The sequence below is a fragment of the Tachyglossus aculeatus genome, chromosome 2 (assembly GCF_015852505.1).
Source record: "Tachyglossus aculeatus isolate mTacAcu1 chromosome 2, mTacAcu1.pri, whole genome shotgun sequence".
NCBI classification, from domain to species: Eukaryota; Metazoa; Chordata; class Mammalia; order Monotremata; family Tachyglossidae; genus Tachyglossus; species Tachyglossus aculeatus.
In genome coordinates, this window is record NC_052067.1 from 143432763 (window position 1) to 143450042 (window position 17280).

The following is a 17280-nucleotide window of genomic DNA, read 5'->3' on the forward strand; positions in this document are numbered from 1 at the left end:
CGCTTAGTACAGTGCTCTGCACACAGTAAGTGCTCAATAAATGACTGAATTTCCCCACAGCACCTGTATATATGTATATATGGTTCTACATATTTATTACTCTATTTATTTATTTATTTATTTATTTTACTTGTACATATCTATCCTATTTATTTTATTTTGTTAGTATGTTTGGTTTTGTTCTCTGTCTCCCCCTTCTAGACTGTGAGCCCACTGTTGGGTAGGGACTGTCTCTATATGTTGCCAATTTGTATTTCCCAAGCGCTTAGTACAGTGCTCTGCACATAGTAAGGGCTCAATAAATACGATTGATGATGATGATGATGATGAATGAATGAATGAATAGCTTTAATTCTATTTTTTCTGATGGTTTTGACACCTGTCCACGTTTTGTTCTGTCGGCCGTCTCCCCCTTCTAGACTGTGAGCCCATTGTTGGGCAGAGACCGTCTCTCTGTGTTGTCTACTTGTACTTCACAAGCGCTTAGTACAGTGCTCTGCACACAGTAAGCGCTCAATAAATACGACTGAATGAATGAATAAATCTGACCCAGGAAAGGGAAGAGCAAGAGGGGGAAAAGAGGGGATGGGATTTGAAAAGAAGGCCCTCCAGAGCAGTGGAAGAGTCACCAGTTTTACCACATTTTAGCATCTGAGGGCAGGGATCAGGTCTACTAGTTCTATTTCACCCCCCAAGGGCCTTGCCCAATGCTCTGTATACTGTAGACACTCACATACTACCGACTGATTAGAAAAAAGGTGCTATTATTTAAATTGGTCATTTTCATTAATAGTTAGTAACACGATAATAACAGTTGTGGTAGTTGTGAAGCACTTACTATGTGCCAAGCACTGGGGTAGATACAAGATAATCGGGTCCCACATGGGGCTCACAATCTAGGCTGGAGGGAGGACAGGTAGGGAATCCCCATTTTGCAGAGGAGGGAACTCAATATAAAGTTTATATTTCCTCAAGTTTATATTAAACTAAATATATAAGTTTATATATTAAATATAAGAAAAGGCATTACAAACATTAACTCTCTCAGGATAACGATGCGCTAGACAGCTCGGTTTGATGTGAGTTTTTAAAACGGGGAATGTTTTTAGGGCTCATAAGCTTCAGAAATCTTCGGGGGGGTCAACTTAACTGAATCCACAAGAAAGCTTTCTTTTATTCCTTCTCCAAGTTTTTGGTAGCTGACAACAGTTCAATCAATCAATCAATGGTTTTTACTGAGCATATCTTCGTGCAGAGCACACTGGACTAAGCGCTTGGGAAAGTAGAGGAAAATTACAGGGTGGGAATCACTCTGACTTGTTGCAGACATAAATAGTATATAGTATAGTATACTATATATAGTATAGTATATAAATAGTATATAGTAATAGTATATAGTATACTATATATATATATATATATAGTATACAGTTGCAGACATACTATAGGGAAGCAGCGTGGCTCAGTGGAAAGAGCACAGGCTTTGGAGTCAGAGGTCAGGGGTTCAAATCCTGGCTCCGCCACTTCCCAGCTGTGTGACTTTGGACAAGTCACTTAACTTCTCTGGGCCTCAGTTCCCTCATCTGTAAAATGGGGATTAAGACTGTGAGCCCCACGTGGGACAACCTGATTACCTTGTATCTACCCCAGCGCTTAGAACAGTGCTTGGCACATAGTAAGCGCTTAACAAATACCAACATTATTATTATTATATAGTTACACAGAAACCCTAGTTTGTCGAATTCCTTATCCGGCCCTTTAAAGATCACCCAGTTGTCGTTTCTTTTCATTATTTTCCTTGTCACCTTGGGGTCAGTTACTAAAATGGATTCTGCGTTATCTGACTGAAGATCTCTTACCTCTTTGTGATCTTCGACGACCGTCAAGATAGTGTCGATGGTGTGCAAGATCCCCATAGCCATGACGGTTTTGTCCTCTACCTCTTCATACTCATCGCTCTGAAGAACTTTTCCAAATATCTCTGCCTGGAAAAACAAATTCTTCCCAACGTCAAAGGTAGGACAAGTCTATCCTTGCCACGAGCGACGTGAGAAAATACGCTGCATATTGGAAAAACGGGAGTTAGGACATTGCTAAAAAGCCCACCTCTAAGGACAGACTTGAAATCGACCGTTAAAATGGTCGGCCAGAGTTTTTTTTCCGTTGCAGAACGACCTGGCCAGAGAAATGTTAAGGATTTTATCGATTTACCTTCTTCCCAAGGCCGCAGTGCTCTACCTCACATATGAAATGTAACGACGGTGATGTTGATAGGCAGCCTCATGCTTGAAATGAAAGAAAACTCAAAAGCGAGCTGGCTTATGCATCACTTCAATGAGTGATGAACGAGGGGACCATTTCCTCACACACAACTGCAAACTCTGGAGGACCATCCTGAAAAATTTGATTCCATCTCATATATCTCAGATATATGTATAGATCTGTATATAGCTGTAATTCACTTATTTCTTTATATTATTAAATATAAACCTAGATCCAGGTCTAGATCTCCCCTTGGAGACCGTGAGCTCGTTGTGGGCAGGATTGTGTCCGTCTGTTGTTGCACTGTCCTCTCCCAAGTGCTTAGCACACCGTAAACGCTCAATAAATATGACAGAATAAATGAATCGAACTCATTCCATCCAACTATGAGCACGGTTCCTTCCTAGATTTCCTGAATATAACTTAACCACAGTCAGGTCATTGATACCCCAGGGTTGTGTTTCCGAAGAACCTCATGTTGCAGAAAACTCGCATTTTTTAGAGAAGCAGGGTGGCTGAGTGAAAAGAGCCCGGGCTCGGGAGGCAGAGGTCGTGGGATCGAATCCCGACTCTCCAACTTGTCTGCTGTGTGACCTTGGGCAAACCACTTAACATCTCTGTGCCTCATTTGCAAAATGGGGATTAAGACTGTGAGCCCCACGTACAACAACCTGATTACCTTGTATCTACCCCAGCGCTTAGAGCAGTGCTCTGCACACAGCAAGCGCTCAATAAATACGATTGAATGAATGAATAAACCTAGTAAGCGCTTAACAAATACCATCATCATTATTATTATTACTTGTGCGCTCAATAAATACGACTGAATGAATGAACCTAGTAAGCGCTATTATTATTTTTATTTGTGTTTGTCCTGATGCCGCATTTGCACAGACTGTGAGCTCGCTGTGGACAGGGAATGTCACCGTTTATTGTTGTGTGGCACTGTCCCAATCGCTTAGTACAGTGCTCTGAGCACGGTAAGCGCTTAATAAATATGATAGAATGAATGAATGACCAAACTGTTTCCTCCAGCAGCACACTACTTTCTCTCCAGATATGCCCCAACTCAGTGGAAAGAGCCCGGGCTTGAGATTCAGAGGTCATGGGTTCAAATCCCGGCTCCGCCAATTGTCAGCTGTGTGACTCTGGGCAAAGTCACTTAACTTCTCTGTGTCTCAGTTACCTCATCTGTAAAATGGGGATTAAGACTGTGAGCCCCCCTGTGGGACAACCTGATCACCTTTTAACCTCCCCAGCGCTTAGAAAAGTGCTTTGCACATGGTAAGCACTTACTAAATGCCATCATTATTAGCATTATTGTTATTAAAAGCATTCTACATAATGAAAGCAAGGGTTTTCTTCTAGAAAGTTCTTCTAGAACTTTCTTCTAGAACTTTCTTCTAGTTCTTCTAAAACTTTCTAGAACTTTCTGAAAAAAAGTCCCCTTTTTTTGAATGATTCGTTCAGCGCTTGCTATATGTGAAACACTGTTCTAAGCGCTGGGGTAAGTACCAATTAACTTGGTGGGCCACAGACCCTATCTCGCACGGGGTTCAGAGACTAAGTCAGTCAGTCGATCGTATTTATTGAGCGCTTACTGTGGGCAGAGCACTGTACTAAGCACTTGGGAGAGTATGATGGGACAATATAACAGACACCTTCCTGCCCGCCACGAGTTTAGGAAAGCATGGATGAAAGAAGGAATTCCAACCCCTGACTTCAACGAATGGATTCCCATTCCCCCCTTTCAGTCATGTTCCCTTGCTGCGACTGTAAAAAGCAGCAAGAGCGATGTAGGCTGGGCTCGTTGTGGGCACAGAATATGTCTGTTTATTGTTGTATCGTACCCTCCCGGCGCTTAGTACGTGCTCTGCACGCGGTAAGCGCTCAATAAATATGACTGATTGAATGAATGATTGAAGTTTCACTTCCTCTTCCTTCCCGGGCTCAGTCTCCGGTGGAGGTAGTGGGGAAGGAAGGAAGAAAAACCACCTCTGAATAATCACTTGTCAACTGTTCTGAAGAGAATGCAAAGTATTTTAAATGGGACTGTCTCTATATGTTGCCAATTTGTACTTCCCAAGCGCTTAGTACAGTGCTCTGCACACAGTAAGCGCTCAATAAATACGATTGATGATGATGATGATGAAATCTAGGAAGGGACCATGCTCACAGTAGGATGGAATGAGATGAGATTCATTTATTCTATCATATTTATTGAGCGCTTACTGTGGGCAAAGCACAGGCATCAGGAGATTCATTCATTCATTCAATCGTATTTATTGAGCGCTTACTGTGTGCAGAGCACTGGACTAAGCGCTTGGGAAGTACAAGTCGGCAACATCTAATAATTTCAAAATTTTTCTTTTCGAAGTAACACGGATAAGAAAAGCACACGCATCACCCCACTTTATGGTCCCGTTCAGTGGCTCCATAATTCATTCATTCATTCAATCGTATTTATTGAGCGCTTACTGTGTGCAGAGCACTGGACTAAGCGCTTGGGAAGTACAAGTCGGCAACATCTAGAGACGGTCCCTTCCCAACAGCGGGCTCACAGTCTAGAATGGGGAGACGGACAACAAGACGAGGCAGGTAGACAGGTGTCAAAATCGTCAGAAGAAATAGAATTACAGCTATAGTTCAGTGCCTACAAAATTGTAAGGGCTTAATAAATGCCATTTAAAACAAAGTGATAAGCAGAGTGGAAGAGGGATTGTGAAAAAAGCAGAGAGTCAACAAGGAAGCCCCGCTGAAGGAAGACTAAATGGGCCCATATGGAAACTGATGAACAAAAGATTCTCAATGCGGATGAACCGATTTGCCCCCGACATGAGTTGTGAAGGCAACATCTGATGGTTTCAAAATTTTTCTTTTCGAAGTAAAAACGGATAAGAAAAGCACACGCATCACCCCACTTTATGGTCCCGTTCAGTGGCTCTGTAATGACCAAAAGATTCTCAATGAGGATGAACCGATTTGCCCCCAACATGAGTTGTGAAGGCAACATCTGATGGTTTCAAAATTTTTCTTTTCGAAGTAAAAACGGATAAGAAGAGCACACGCATCACCCCACTTTATGGTCCCGTTCAGTGGCTCTGTAATGACCAAAAGATTCTCAATGAGGATGAACCTATTTGCCCCCAACATGAGTTGTGAAGGCAACATCTGATGGCTTCAAAATTTTTCTTTTTGAAGTAAAAACGGATAAGAAAAGCACACGCATTACCCCACTTTATGGTCCCGTTCAGTGGCTCTATAATGACCAAAAGATTCTCAATGAGGATGAACCAATTTGCCCCCAACATGAGTTGTGAAGGCAACATCTGATGGCTTCAAAATTTTTCTTTTTGAAGTAAAAACGGATAAGAAAAGCACACACATTACCCCACTTTATGGTCCCGTTCAGTGGCTCTATAATGACCAAAAGATTCTCAATGAGGATGAACCGATTTGCCCCCAACATGAGTTGTGAAGGCAACATCTGATGGTTTCAAAATTTTTCTTTTCGAAGTAAAAACGGATAAGAAGAGCACACGCATCACCCCACTTTATGGTCCCGTTCAGTGGCTCTGTAATGACCAAAAGATTCTCAATGCAGACGAACCGATTTGCCCCCAACATGAGTTGTGAAGGCAACATCTGATGGTTTCAAAATTTTTCTTTTCGAAGTAAAAACAGATAAGAAAAGCACACGCATCACCCCACTTTATGGTCCCTTTCAGTGGCTCTATAATGAACAAAAGGTTCTCAATGCGGACGAACCGATTTGCCCCCGACATGAGTTGTGAAGGGGTCCAAGACCCAAACTGTTCCCTTTCGCCAGGAATATTTATTTTCCTTCAGGAAATAATGCATTGGCAGCAACACACTACTGTCTCCGTGTATGTTGCTCTAGACTGTAATCTCACTGTGGGCAGGGAATGGGTCTGTTATATTGTAGTCTTCCAAGAGCTTAGCACAGTGCACTGCACACAGTAAGCGCGAACAGTGCTTCACCGCTTAGTGCTTTGCACATAGTAAGCGCTTAACAAATGCCATCATTATTATTATTATTAAATACGATCGATTGATTCTCAATGGGATTAACAGATTCTTATCCCAGTGGGCCAATAAATGGAAAATAATAGTAGTAATAATAATAATAATTGTGGTATTTAAGTGCTTACTATGCTCCAGGCTCTGTTCTAAGTGCTGGGACGGATACAAGCAAATTGGGATGGACAGAGTCCCTGTCCCATATAATAAGAATAATTATGGTATCTGTTAAGCGCTATGCTCCAGGTACTGTACTAAGCGCTGGGACAGATACAAACGAATAGGTTGAATAGCTTTAATTCTATTTTTTCTGATGGTTTTGACACCTGTCCACATGTTTTGTTCTGCCGTCCGTATCCCCCTTCTAGACTGTTGTTGGGTAGAGACCGTCTCTCTATGTTGTCGACTTGTACTTCCCAAGCGCTTAGTACAGTGCTCTGCACACAGTAAGCGCTCAATAAATACGAATGAATGAATTCCCTGTCCCACATGAGGCTCCCGGTCTTAATCCCCATTTTCCAGATGGGGGAAATGAGGCCTAGAAAAGTGAAGTGACTTGTCCAAGGTCACACAGCAGACAAGTGGCAGAACCAGGATTAGAACCCAAGTCCTTCTGACTCACAGGCCTGTTTCCTATCTACTAGGTCACGGGTTCTAATCCCAGCTCTGTCGCATGTCTGCTGTGTGACCTTGGACAAGTCACTCCACTTCTCTGGGCCTCGGTTACGTCATCTGCAAAAGGGGAATTGAGACTGTGAGCCCTATGTGGGACAGGGACTGTGTCCACCCTGATGTGCCTGCATCCACCTCAGCGCTTAGTACAGTGCCTGGCACACAGTAAGTACTTAACAAATACCACGATACTAATAATTATTGAACTATTATGATGATTATTCCTTCAGTTGTATTTACTGAGCACTTACTGTGTGCAGAGCACTGCACTAAGCACTTGGAAAGCACAATTCGGCAGCAGATAGAGACTATCCCTACCCAACAACGGGCTCAGAGCCTACAAGATTATTATTATATTATTCAAGGTAGGGACCGTCTCTATATGTTGCCAACTTGTACTTCCCAAGCGCTTAGTACAGTGCTCTGCACACAGTAAGCGCTCAATAAATACGATTGATGATTCAGAGGAATTTCGGGGATCGTCTAGAGCTGAACTGTTCTTTAATTCTATTTGTTCTGACGACTTTGACGTCTGTCTCCGTGTTTTGTTTTGTTGTCTGTCTCCCCCTTCTAGACTGGGAGCCCGTTGTTGGGTAGGGACCGTCTCGATATGTTGCTAACTTATACTTCCGAAGCGCTTAGTACAGTGCTCTGCACACAGTAAGTGCTCAATAAATACAACTGAATGAATGAATGGAGGCCCCATGGCACCCGGGGTAGGGACCGTCTCTATATGTTGCCGACTTGTACTTCCCAAGCGCTTAGTACAGTGCTCTGCACACAGTAAGCGCTCAATAAATACAACTGAATGAATGAATTATTAAAACAGAAATGAACCCCGACTTGCTCCCCCCGCCATCTGTCATTTATTTCTTTCTTTATATGAACACCTGTCTCTTCTTCTAGACCACCAACCTATTGCGGGCAGGAATGTGTCTGTTGTTACGCCACACTCTCCCTAAGAGCTCAGTACAGTGCTTTGCACACAGTCATTCATTCAATCGTATTTGTTGAGCGCTGACTGTGTGCAGAGCACTGTACTAAGCGCTGGGGAAGTCCAAGTTGGCAACATCTAGAGACGGTCCCTGCCCAACAGCGGGCTCACAGTCTAGAAAGGGGAGACAGACAACAAAACAAAGCATATTAACAAAATACAATAAATAGAATAAATATGTACAAATAAAATAGAGTAATAAATACGTACAAACATATAGACAGATGAGAAGCTGAAGCCCAACCTGGGCCCCCGGGAGCTAAAAATCCTGGTGCCCAAAAACACGAATCTGGTTTAGAGGCTCCAAAACCCCACTGACCTCACCGAAGGGACCCGTTCTACAATCCAGAGGCGTTTACCAAATGGTCTTTGCTCTTTCTACTCCTGGCGCGTCCTCTGCAGTTAAGGAATTTGCTTTAGCTATCAAGACGCAGTGGGTAGAATCAATCAATCAATCAATCATCATCATCATCATCAATCGTATTTATTGAGCGCTTACTGTGTGCAGAGCACTGTACTAAGCGCTCGGGAAGTACAAGTTGGCAACATCTACAGACAGTCCCTACCCAACAGTGGGCTCACAGTCTAAAAGGGGGAGACAGAGAACAAAACCAAACATACTAACAAAATAAAATAAATAGAATAGATATGTACAAGTAAAATAAATAGAGTAATAAATATGTACAAACATATATACAGGTGCTGTGGGGAAGGGAAGGAGGTAAGATGGGGGGGGACAGAGGGGGGAGAAGGGGGAGAGGAAGGAAGGGGCTCAGTCTGGGAAGGCCAATCGGATTTATTGAGCGCTTAGTGTGTGCAGAGCACTGTACTAAGCGCTTGGGAAGTACAAGTTGGCAACATATAGAGACAGTCCCTACCCAAAAGTGGGCTCTCAGTCTAAAAGAACAATAGTGAACAATAATGATGGTATTTGTTAAGCGCTTATGTGCCAAGCACTGTTCTGAGCGCTGGGGGGATACAAGGTGATCAAGTTGTCCCACCTGGGGCTCCCAATCTTAACCCCCATTTTACAGATGAGGTCACCGAGGCCCAGAGAAATGAAGCTGCGTGGCTCAGTGGAAAGAGCCCAGCCCAGTCAGTGTTCACTAAATATGACGAGATGTTTAGACTGTGAACCCACTGTTGGGTAGGGACTGTCTCTATATGTTGCCAACTTGTACTTCCCAAGCGCTTAGTACAGTGCTCTGCACACAGTAAGTGCTCAATAAATACGATTGATGATGATGATGACGAATGAGCTGCTCCCCGAAGCAGGCGAGAAGTGGCGACGCCTGAGGAGACTCTAAAGTTTCCACGCCTCTCCCCTAGAGCCTTCTGCGGAAGAAGGGCGCTCGGTGCTTCTCATTCATTCATTCATTCATTCAATCATATTTATTGAGCACTTACTGTGTGCAGAGCACTGTACTAAGCGCTTGGGAAGTACAAGTTGGCAACATACAGAGATGGTCCCTACCCAACAGTGGGCTCACAGTCTAGAAGGGGGAGACAGAGAACAAAGCAAAACATATTAACAAAATAAAATAAATAGAATAAAGATGAACAAATAAAATAGAGTAATAAATACATACAAACATATATACAGGTGTACATATATACCTGTATATGTATATATATATACAGGTATACAGTCCTTCTGACTCTCAGGCCTGTGCTCCGGCCACAAAGCCATGGCACATACTCCTTAATGGATGAGGCAGACCAAAATTATTTGCAGTGAAAGCAGGAAGGAGATGAAGAAGAAAGCATAACACAACAGGACAAAAGAATGTACTGAAAAGCAAACAACGTGCCAACAATAATCACGACAATTCCATATTACCACATTTTCCTTCTAAATGGAATAAAACGGAGCTCAAAATCCTTTCAGCAGCACTATCAAATTACCCTATTTACTTATTTAGTTTATTTGGACATATTTATGCTAATTATTTTATTTGGTTAATGTTTTGTTTTGTTGCCTGTCTCCCCCTTCTAGACTGTGAGCCTGCTGTTGGGTAGGGACTGTCTCTATCTGTTGCCGACTGGGACCTCCCAAGCGCTTAGGACAGTGCTCTGCACACCGTAAGCGCTCAATAAATACGATTGATGGATTGATTTTGTTGTCCGTCTACCCCTTCTAGACTGCGAGCCCGTTGTCGGGTAGGGACCGTCTCCATCTGTTGCCGACTTGGACTTCCCAAGCGCTTAGTCCAGTGCTCTGCACACAGTAAGCGCTCAATAAATACGATTGATGGATTGATTTTGTTGTCCGTCTCCCCCGTCTAGACTGTGAGCCCGTTGTTGGGTAGGGACCGTCTCTATCAGTTGCCGACTTGGACTTCCCAAGCGCTTAGTCCAGTGCTCTGCACACCGTAAGCGCTCAATAAATATGACTGATTGATTGATTGATCCAATAACCTCTTGGGTTGGTCTTTCGGGTTCTCAAGCTCAGGTCAAAGGAACCAGGACGGCAGTCTACCCACCTTATTAATCGATATGCGATTAATAGTAATAGCAATAATTTTGGTATTTGTTAAGCGCTTACGACGTGCCCAGCACTGTTCTAAGCACTGGGGGAGATCCCTCCGACGGCCAGGCCTTAGGATCAATTTTTCCGGACCCCCCGAGGCCGGTTCTCAACCCAATAGCTCCGTTTCCCCGGCTTTCGGCCCCGGTGGGCCGGCGGGGGGCTGGAAATCCGGGTCCGGGGTGTCTTACCAAATGCTGGGTCATATCCACCGCGATGGTGGCCACCTCCTGACTGTACACGCAGATCATCTTCTGGATGACGTTCGTGACGTCGTCGTTCTCTGTCTCTCTCACAATATGCAGCAGCTCTTGCATAACGGGCCTGACGTGAGGCTTCACATACTCCTTGGCTAACGACACAACGGGGGAAAATAAGGAGGGCCGCAGCATCCCAATCTGCTTTCCCCCACCCCCCTGCCAAACCTGGCTCCGAGTCAACCGCTAGAAAAACAGAGAAACTCTCCCCTTCGAAGCTGTGTAATAATAATAATAATAATGACGGCATTTAACAATAATAATGGCATTTGTTAAGCGCTTACTATGTGCAGTAGTCTCCCCCTCTCCTCTCCCCCTCGTCCCCCTCTCCATCCCCCCATCTTACCTCCTTCGCTTCCCCACAGCACCTGTATATATGTATATATGGTTGTACATATTTATTACTCTATTTATTTATTTTACTTGTACATTTCTATCCTATTTATTTTATTTTGTTGGTATGTTTGGTTTTGTTCTCCGTCTCCCCCTTTTAGACTGTGAGCCCACTGTTGGGTAGGGACTGTCTCTATGTGTTGCCAGTTTGTACTTCCCAAGCGCTTAGTACAGTGCTCTGCACATAGTAAGTGCTCAATAAATACGATTGATTGATTGATTGATTGCAGAGCACTGTTCTAAGCGCTGGGGTGGACACAAGGTGATCAGGTTGTCCCATGTGGGGCTCACAGTCTTCATCCCCATTTTCCAGGTGAGGGAACTGAGGTTCAGAGAAGTGACCTGCCCAAGGTCACACAGCAGAGATGTGGGGGAGCCGAACCCATGACCTCTGACTCCAAAGCCCGGGCTCTTTCCACTGAGCCACGCCGCTTCTCTAATTTATTAAGCGCTTACTATGTGCCAAGCACTGTTCTAAGCACTGGGGAGGTTACAAGGTGATCGGGTTGTCCCACGGGGGGCTCACAGTATTTATCCCCATTTTACAGATGAGGGAACTGAGAGAAGTGAAGTGGCTTGCCCAAAGTCACCCAGCTGACAAGCGGCGGAGCCGGGATTTGAACCCACGACCTCTGACTCCAAAGCCCGGGCTCTTTCCACTGGGCCACGCCGCTTCTCATCAGTTGTGTGAGACGTCTTTCGAGGCTGACGCGGACGGACAAAAGGGCTTCCCACTGACTCGTGTGAATGCGGGAGAGGGAATTTCACGTCAACTGGAGGATCTGAGGAGACCCCGAACTATTAGTGAGGATCGGAAGGCGCCCCAAATCCCGGAGACGCGCAGCCGGCGTTCCCGCGGGCGTCCCGGCATCTTTGCCGGTCACTTTTAGACCAAAAAGTACCTACCTTTCTCCTGGTTACTAATCAGCGACTGCAGAGCTATGGCGGCTTCGACCTTGACGGGCATTTCCTTATCTTCGATCAGGCTCTTCTTGGCTAGTTCCACCGCGTTTCTTAGGTTGATCTCGTTGTGGAATTTCAGGGCGCTGAATGAGTGGAGAACCCAACAGGACTGCGGGATACGAAGAAAGTCACGGCCCATTACTCTCGGGGCACCGAAACGCGTAAAAAATACCTGACGCTGACGACAACCTTGGAGAGTCTTAGAGGTGCACAAAGCGGTGAGTGAGGTGTGGGACCTCGAAAAATGAGATTATGAATGAGATTATTCATTCAGTCGTATTTATTGAGTGCTGACTTTGTGCAGAGCACTGTACTAAGTGCTTAGATGACATCCTAGCCTCCCCTCGTCCCCCTCTCCATCCCCCCCATCTTACCTCCTTCCCTTCCCCACAGCATCTGTATATAATAATAATAATAATAATAATAATGTTGGCATTTGTTAAGCGCTTACTATGTGCAAAGCACTGTTCTAAGCGCTGGGGGGGGGATACAAAGTGATCAGGTTGTCCCATGTGGGGTTCACAGTCTTAATCCCTGTTTTACAGATGAGGTAACTGAGGCTCAGAGAAGTTAAGTGACTTGCCCAAGGTCACACAGCAGACATGCGGCGGAGCCGGGATTCGAACCCATGACCTCTGACTCCAAAGCCCGGGCTCTTTCCACTGAGCCACGCTGCTTCAGATATGTATATATGTTTGTACATATTTATTACTCTATTTATTTATTTATTTTACTTGTATATATCTATTCTATTTATTTTATTTTGTTAGTATGTTTGGTTTTGTTCTCTGTCTCCCCCTTTTAGACTGTGAGCCCACTGTTGGGTAGGGACTGTCTCTAGATGTTGCCAACTTGGACTTCCCAAGCGCTTAGTACAGTGCTCTGCACACAGTAAGCGCTCAATAAATACGATTGATTGATTGATTGATTGATTGCTAAAGTCATGTTGGATAAATGTTGTAACCGCAAAGGAAGTCCTAAGACTCTTATGCTCCCTCAGCTATATTTATTGGATCATGTTGCTGTTTTTGAATAATAATAATAATAATGATGATGGCATTTGTTAAGCGCTTACTATGTGCAAAGCACTGTTCTAAGCGCTGGGGGGGGATACAAGGTGATCAGGTTGTCCCACGTGGGGCTCACAGACTTAATCCCCATTTTACAGATGAGGTAACTGAGGCTCAGAGAAGTGAAGTGACTTGCCCAAGGTCACACGGCAGACACGTGGCGGAGCCGGGATTAGAACCCATGACCTCTGACTCCCAAGCCCGGGCTCTTTCCACTGAGCCACACTGCTTCTCTGTTAGAAGTAATCAGTTCTGCATGGGTTCATTCATTCGATCGTGTTTATTGAGCGCTTACTGTGTGCAGAGCACTGTACTAAGCGCTTGGGGGAGTACAATTTAACAATAAGCAGGTACATTCCCTGCCCACAATGAGGTTACAAATAGAGGATTAATAGGAGGGGTAGTAGAACTCTCATTTTTTTAATACTATTTGTTAATAATTATAATAACGGTGGAATTTGTGAAGCGCTTACTATGTGCCAGACACTTTGCTAAGTGCTGAATACGATAAATAATACGATTGATTGATTGCTGAGGCAGATACAAGACAAGCAGATTGGAGATAGCCCCGCTCCCACAGGGGGCTCACAGTCTTCGCCCCCATTTTACGGCTGGGGTAACTGAGGCGTGGAGAAGTGAAGTGACTCGCCCAATATCACCCAGCAGAAAAGCGGCATTCTGCGATAATACCTTAAAATTTCAAAGCCAACTGATAACCCGCTCGTTAAGACTAACCGTTTAAGTTCAATAAATTCAGGCAATTGGGATTTCAGATCAACCCAAGAGCTCAATACGGTTAAGGAGAAACTGAAAGTTTCCAACCCCAAACAGGAAGAAATGGCCCAAAGGTATTTTACTCTTAGAAGATTAAAAAAAAAGAAAGACGGCTAACTGGTAAGTCTAGAAAACTTACCCTTGCTCTGAGATATCCTAGGTTAGACAAGAACAATGGAAACACGTGATTCTGCAGCATCAACTCCATTTGATCCTTGAATATGCTTTTCTGTGGAAACATAAGCATGGAATAAGTATCCCCCTTTTCTCTAGCATGAGAAACAAGCAGAGATAGTGAACGAACAAAAGATTTGGACCCTATTAAAGCACTATTGGGTAGGGACCGTCTCTATATGTTGCCAACTTGGACTTCCCAAGCGCTTAGTCCAGTGCTCTGCACACAGTAAGCGCTCAATAAATACGATTGATTGATTGACTGATACTCCCAGTGGCATCTGAGTCCCTTCCTTCCTCTCCCCCTCGCCCCCTCTCCATCCCCCCCATCTTACCTCCTTCCCTTCCCCACAGCACCTGTATATGTGTATATATGTTTGTACATATTTATTACTCTATTTATTTATTTTGCTTGTACATATCTATTTTATTTTGTTAGTACGTTTGGTTTTGTTCTCTGTCTCCCCCTTTTAGACTGTGAGCCCTCTGTTGGGTAGGGACTGTCTCTATATGTTGCCAACTTGTACTTCCCAAGCTCCTAGTACAGTGCTCTGCACACAGTAAGCGCTCAATAAATACGATTGATTGATTGACTGATACTCCCAGTGGCATCTAATTGAGTCCCTTCCTTCCTCTCCCCCTCGTCCCCCTCTCCATCCCCCCATCTTACCTCCTTCCCTTCCCCACAGCACCTGTATATATGTATATATGTTTGTACATATTTATTACTCTATTTATTTTGCTTGTACATATCTATTCTACTTATTTTATTTTGTTAGTACGTTTGGTTTTGTTCTCTGTCTCCCCCTTCTAGACTGTGAGCCCACTGTTGGGTAGGGACTGTCTCTCTATGTTGCCAACTTGTACTTCCCAAGCACTTAGTCCAGTGCTCTGCACACAGTAAGCGCTCAATAAATACGATTGATTGATTGATTGGCCTCCGCTTCTAAACACGAAATAGCTTTTGGAATGACGTAACGGAGATATTTCGCGGGTTTAAAATTGCTACAGTCAAGACTGAAAAGCCTCCACTACAATTCTCCCTGCTCCAGATGCTAAAAGCGTCTTACGGAAGGCAAACTGATACACACTTAAGAGACCGAATTTAGGCAGGAGGTGTGATTTTAGTGGACCAAAGGGTGGCCAGTGGCGATTTCTACAAGGGAGCCCTCAGGCCAGACGGGAGATACGTTGCCAACTTGTACTTCCCAAGCGCTTAGTACAGTGCTCTGCACACAGTAAGCGCTCAATAAATACGATTGATGATGATGATGATGATGAGAAGACATGAGGCCCAGAGAGGGATGGGTACCTCGAGTTTTTTTTTTTTCGGTCTTTGTGGCATTTGTTAAGTGCTTACTAAGTGCCAGGCGCTGTACTAAGCACTGGGGTAGGTTCAAGAAGATCAAGTCGGACACAGTCCCTGTCCGCACAGGCCTCACAATCTTCACCCCCGTTTTACAGGTGAGGGAACTGAGGCACGGAGAACTTAGGCGACTTGGCCGAGTTCAAACAGCAGACAAGCGGCGGAGCGGAATTAGAACTCAAGTCCTCTGACTCCCAAGCTGGACTTTCTTGGGTTTTTTTACTCTCCCTAAACCCAGCCCTATTCACCCCAAGAAGGTACAGCACGCTCTCGACTCTGAAAAACACACCCTCGAAAACAAATACGAATGAATAATTTAAAGGCATCCGGCCTGATCTTCAGAAAGAAACACCGGCATAACTACCTGAGAAATTAAATGGCTGCAACTTCACCGAGAAAGCAATTTGGATCTATAAATAAAAATAATGACGGCATTTGTTAAGCGCTTACTATGTGCAAAGCACTGTTCTAAGCGCCGGGGAGGTTACAAGGTGATCAGGTTGTCCCACGGGGGGCTCACAGCCGTCATCCCCATTTTACAGATGAGGGAACCGAGGGCCAGAGAAGTGACTTGCCCAAATAATGATAATAATAATAATAATGGTATTTGTGAAGCGCTTACTATGTGCAAAGCACTGTTCTAAGCGCTCAGGAGGTTACAAGGTGATCAGGTTGTCCCACGGGGGGGCTCACGGTCTTCATCCCCATTTTACAGATGAGGTAACCGAGACCCAGAGAAGTGACTTGCCCAAATAATGATAATAATAATGGTATTTGTTAAGTGCTTACTATGTGCAAAACACTGTTCTAAGCGCTGGGGAGGTTACAAGGTGATCAGGTTGTCCCATGCGGTGCTCACAGTCTTCATCCCCATTTTACAGATGAGGTAACCGAGGCCCAGAGAAGTGAAGTGACTTGCTCAAAGTCACACAGCTGACAAGTGGCGAAGGCGGGATTTGAACCCACGACCTCTGACTCCAAAGCCGACATCTATCCATGTCTCCGGCTAGCTCAGTCGGTAGAGAATGAGACTCAGTCTCAGGGTTGTGGGTTCGAACCCCACACTGGGAGAAATTCTTGGGGAAGCAACGTGGCCTAGTGGGTAGAACACACGCCTGGGAGTCAGAGGACCTGGGTTCCAATCCTGACTCTGCCAATTGCTCACTGTGTGACCTCGGGTGAATCACTTCACTTTTCTGGGCCTCGGTTTCCTCAACTGCAAAATGGGGATTAAATATCTGTTCTCCCTCCTACTTCGACTGGGAGCCCCATGCGGGCCAGGGACTGTGTCTGACTAATCAATCAATCAATCGTATTTATTGAGCGCTTACTGTGTGCAGAGCACTGTACTAAGCGCTTGGGAAGTCCAAGTTGGCAACATATAGAGACAGTCCCTACCCAACAGTGGGCTCACAGTCTAAAAGGGACTGACTTAACTTGTAACTACCCCAGTGCTTTGGACAGTGTTTGACACATAGTAAGCGCCTAAAAAATACCGTAAAAAATAGGTTACATCGAATTGCAGGTGAAGCCTAGACTTTCAAGTCGACAGTTAGTTTCAGTACTTTTTTTTTTTTAACGGCATTTATTGAGCGCTTACTATGTGCAAAGCACTGTTCTAAGCGCTGGGGAGGCTACAAGGTGATCAGGTTGTCCCACGGGGGGCTCGCAGCCTTCATCCCCATTTTACAGATGAGGGAACTGAGGCCCAGAGAAGTGAAGTGACTTGCCCGAAGTCACAGCTGACAAGTGGCGGGGCCGGGATTCGAACCCATGACCTCGGACTC

The 17280-nt window shown here is 44.7% G+C and overlaps 1 protein-coding gene across 3 annotated transcripts in view; it reads right to left on the reverse strand.

Annotated features, from left to right (window-relative positions):
* Window positions 1-17280, reverse strand: part of IPO8 (importin 8) — a 186205-nt gene that overhangs the window by 71368 nt on the left and 97557 nt on the right. For all 3 annotated transcript variants that reach the window (XM_038761146.1, XM_038761154.1, XM_038761137.1), the window contains 4 exons: window positions 14093-14182; window positions 12053-12218; window positions 10688-10848; window positions 1860-1985 (listed from right to left, as the gene is read on the reverse strand). In XM_038761146.1, coding sequence (XP_038617074.1) covers window positions 1860-1985; window positions 10688-10848; window positions 12053-12218; window positions 14093-14182 — 543 coding nt within the window. The remainder of the gene's footprint in view (window positions 1-1859; window positions 1986-10687; window positions 10849-12052; window positions 12219-14092; window positions 14183-17280) is intronic.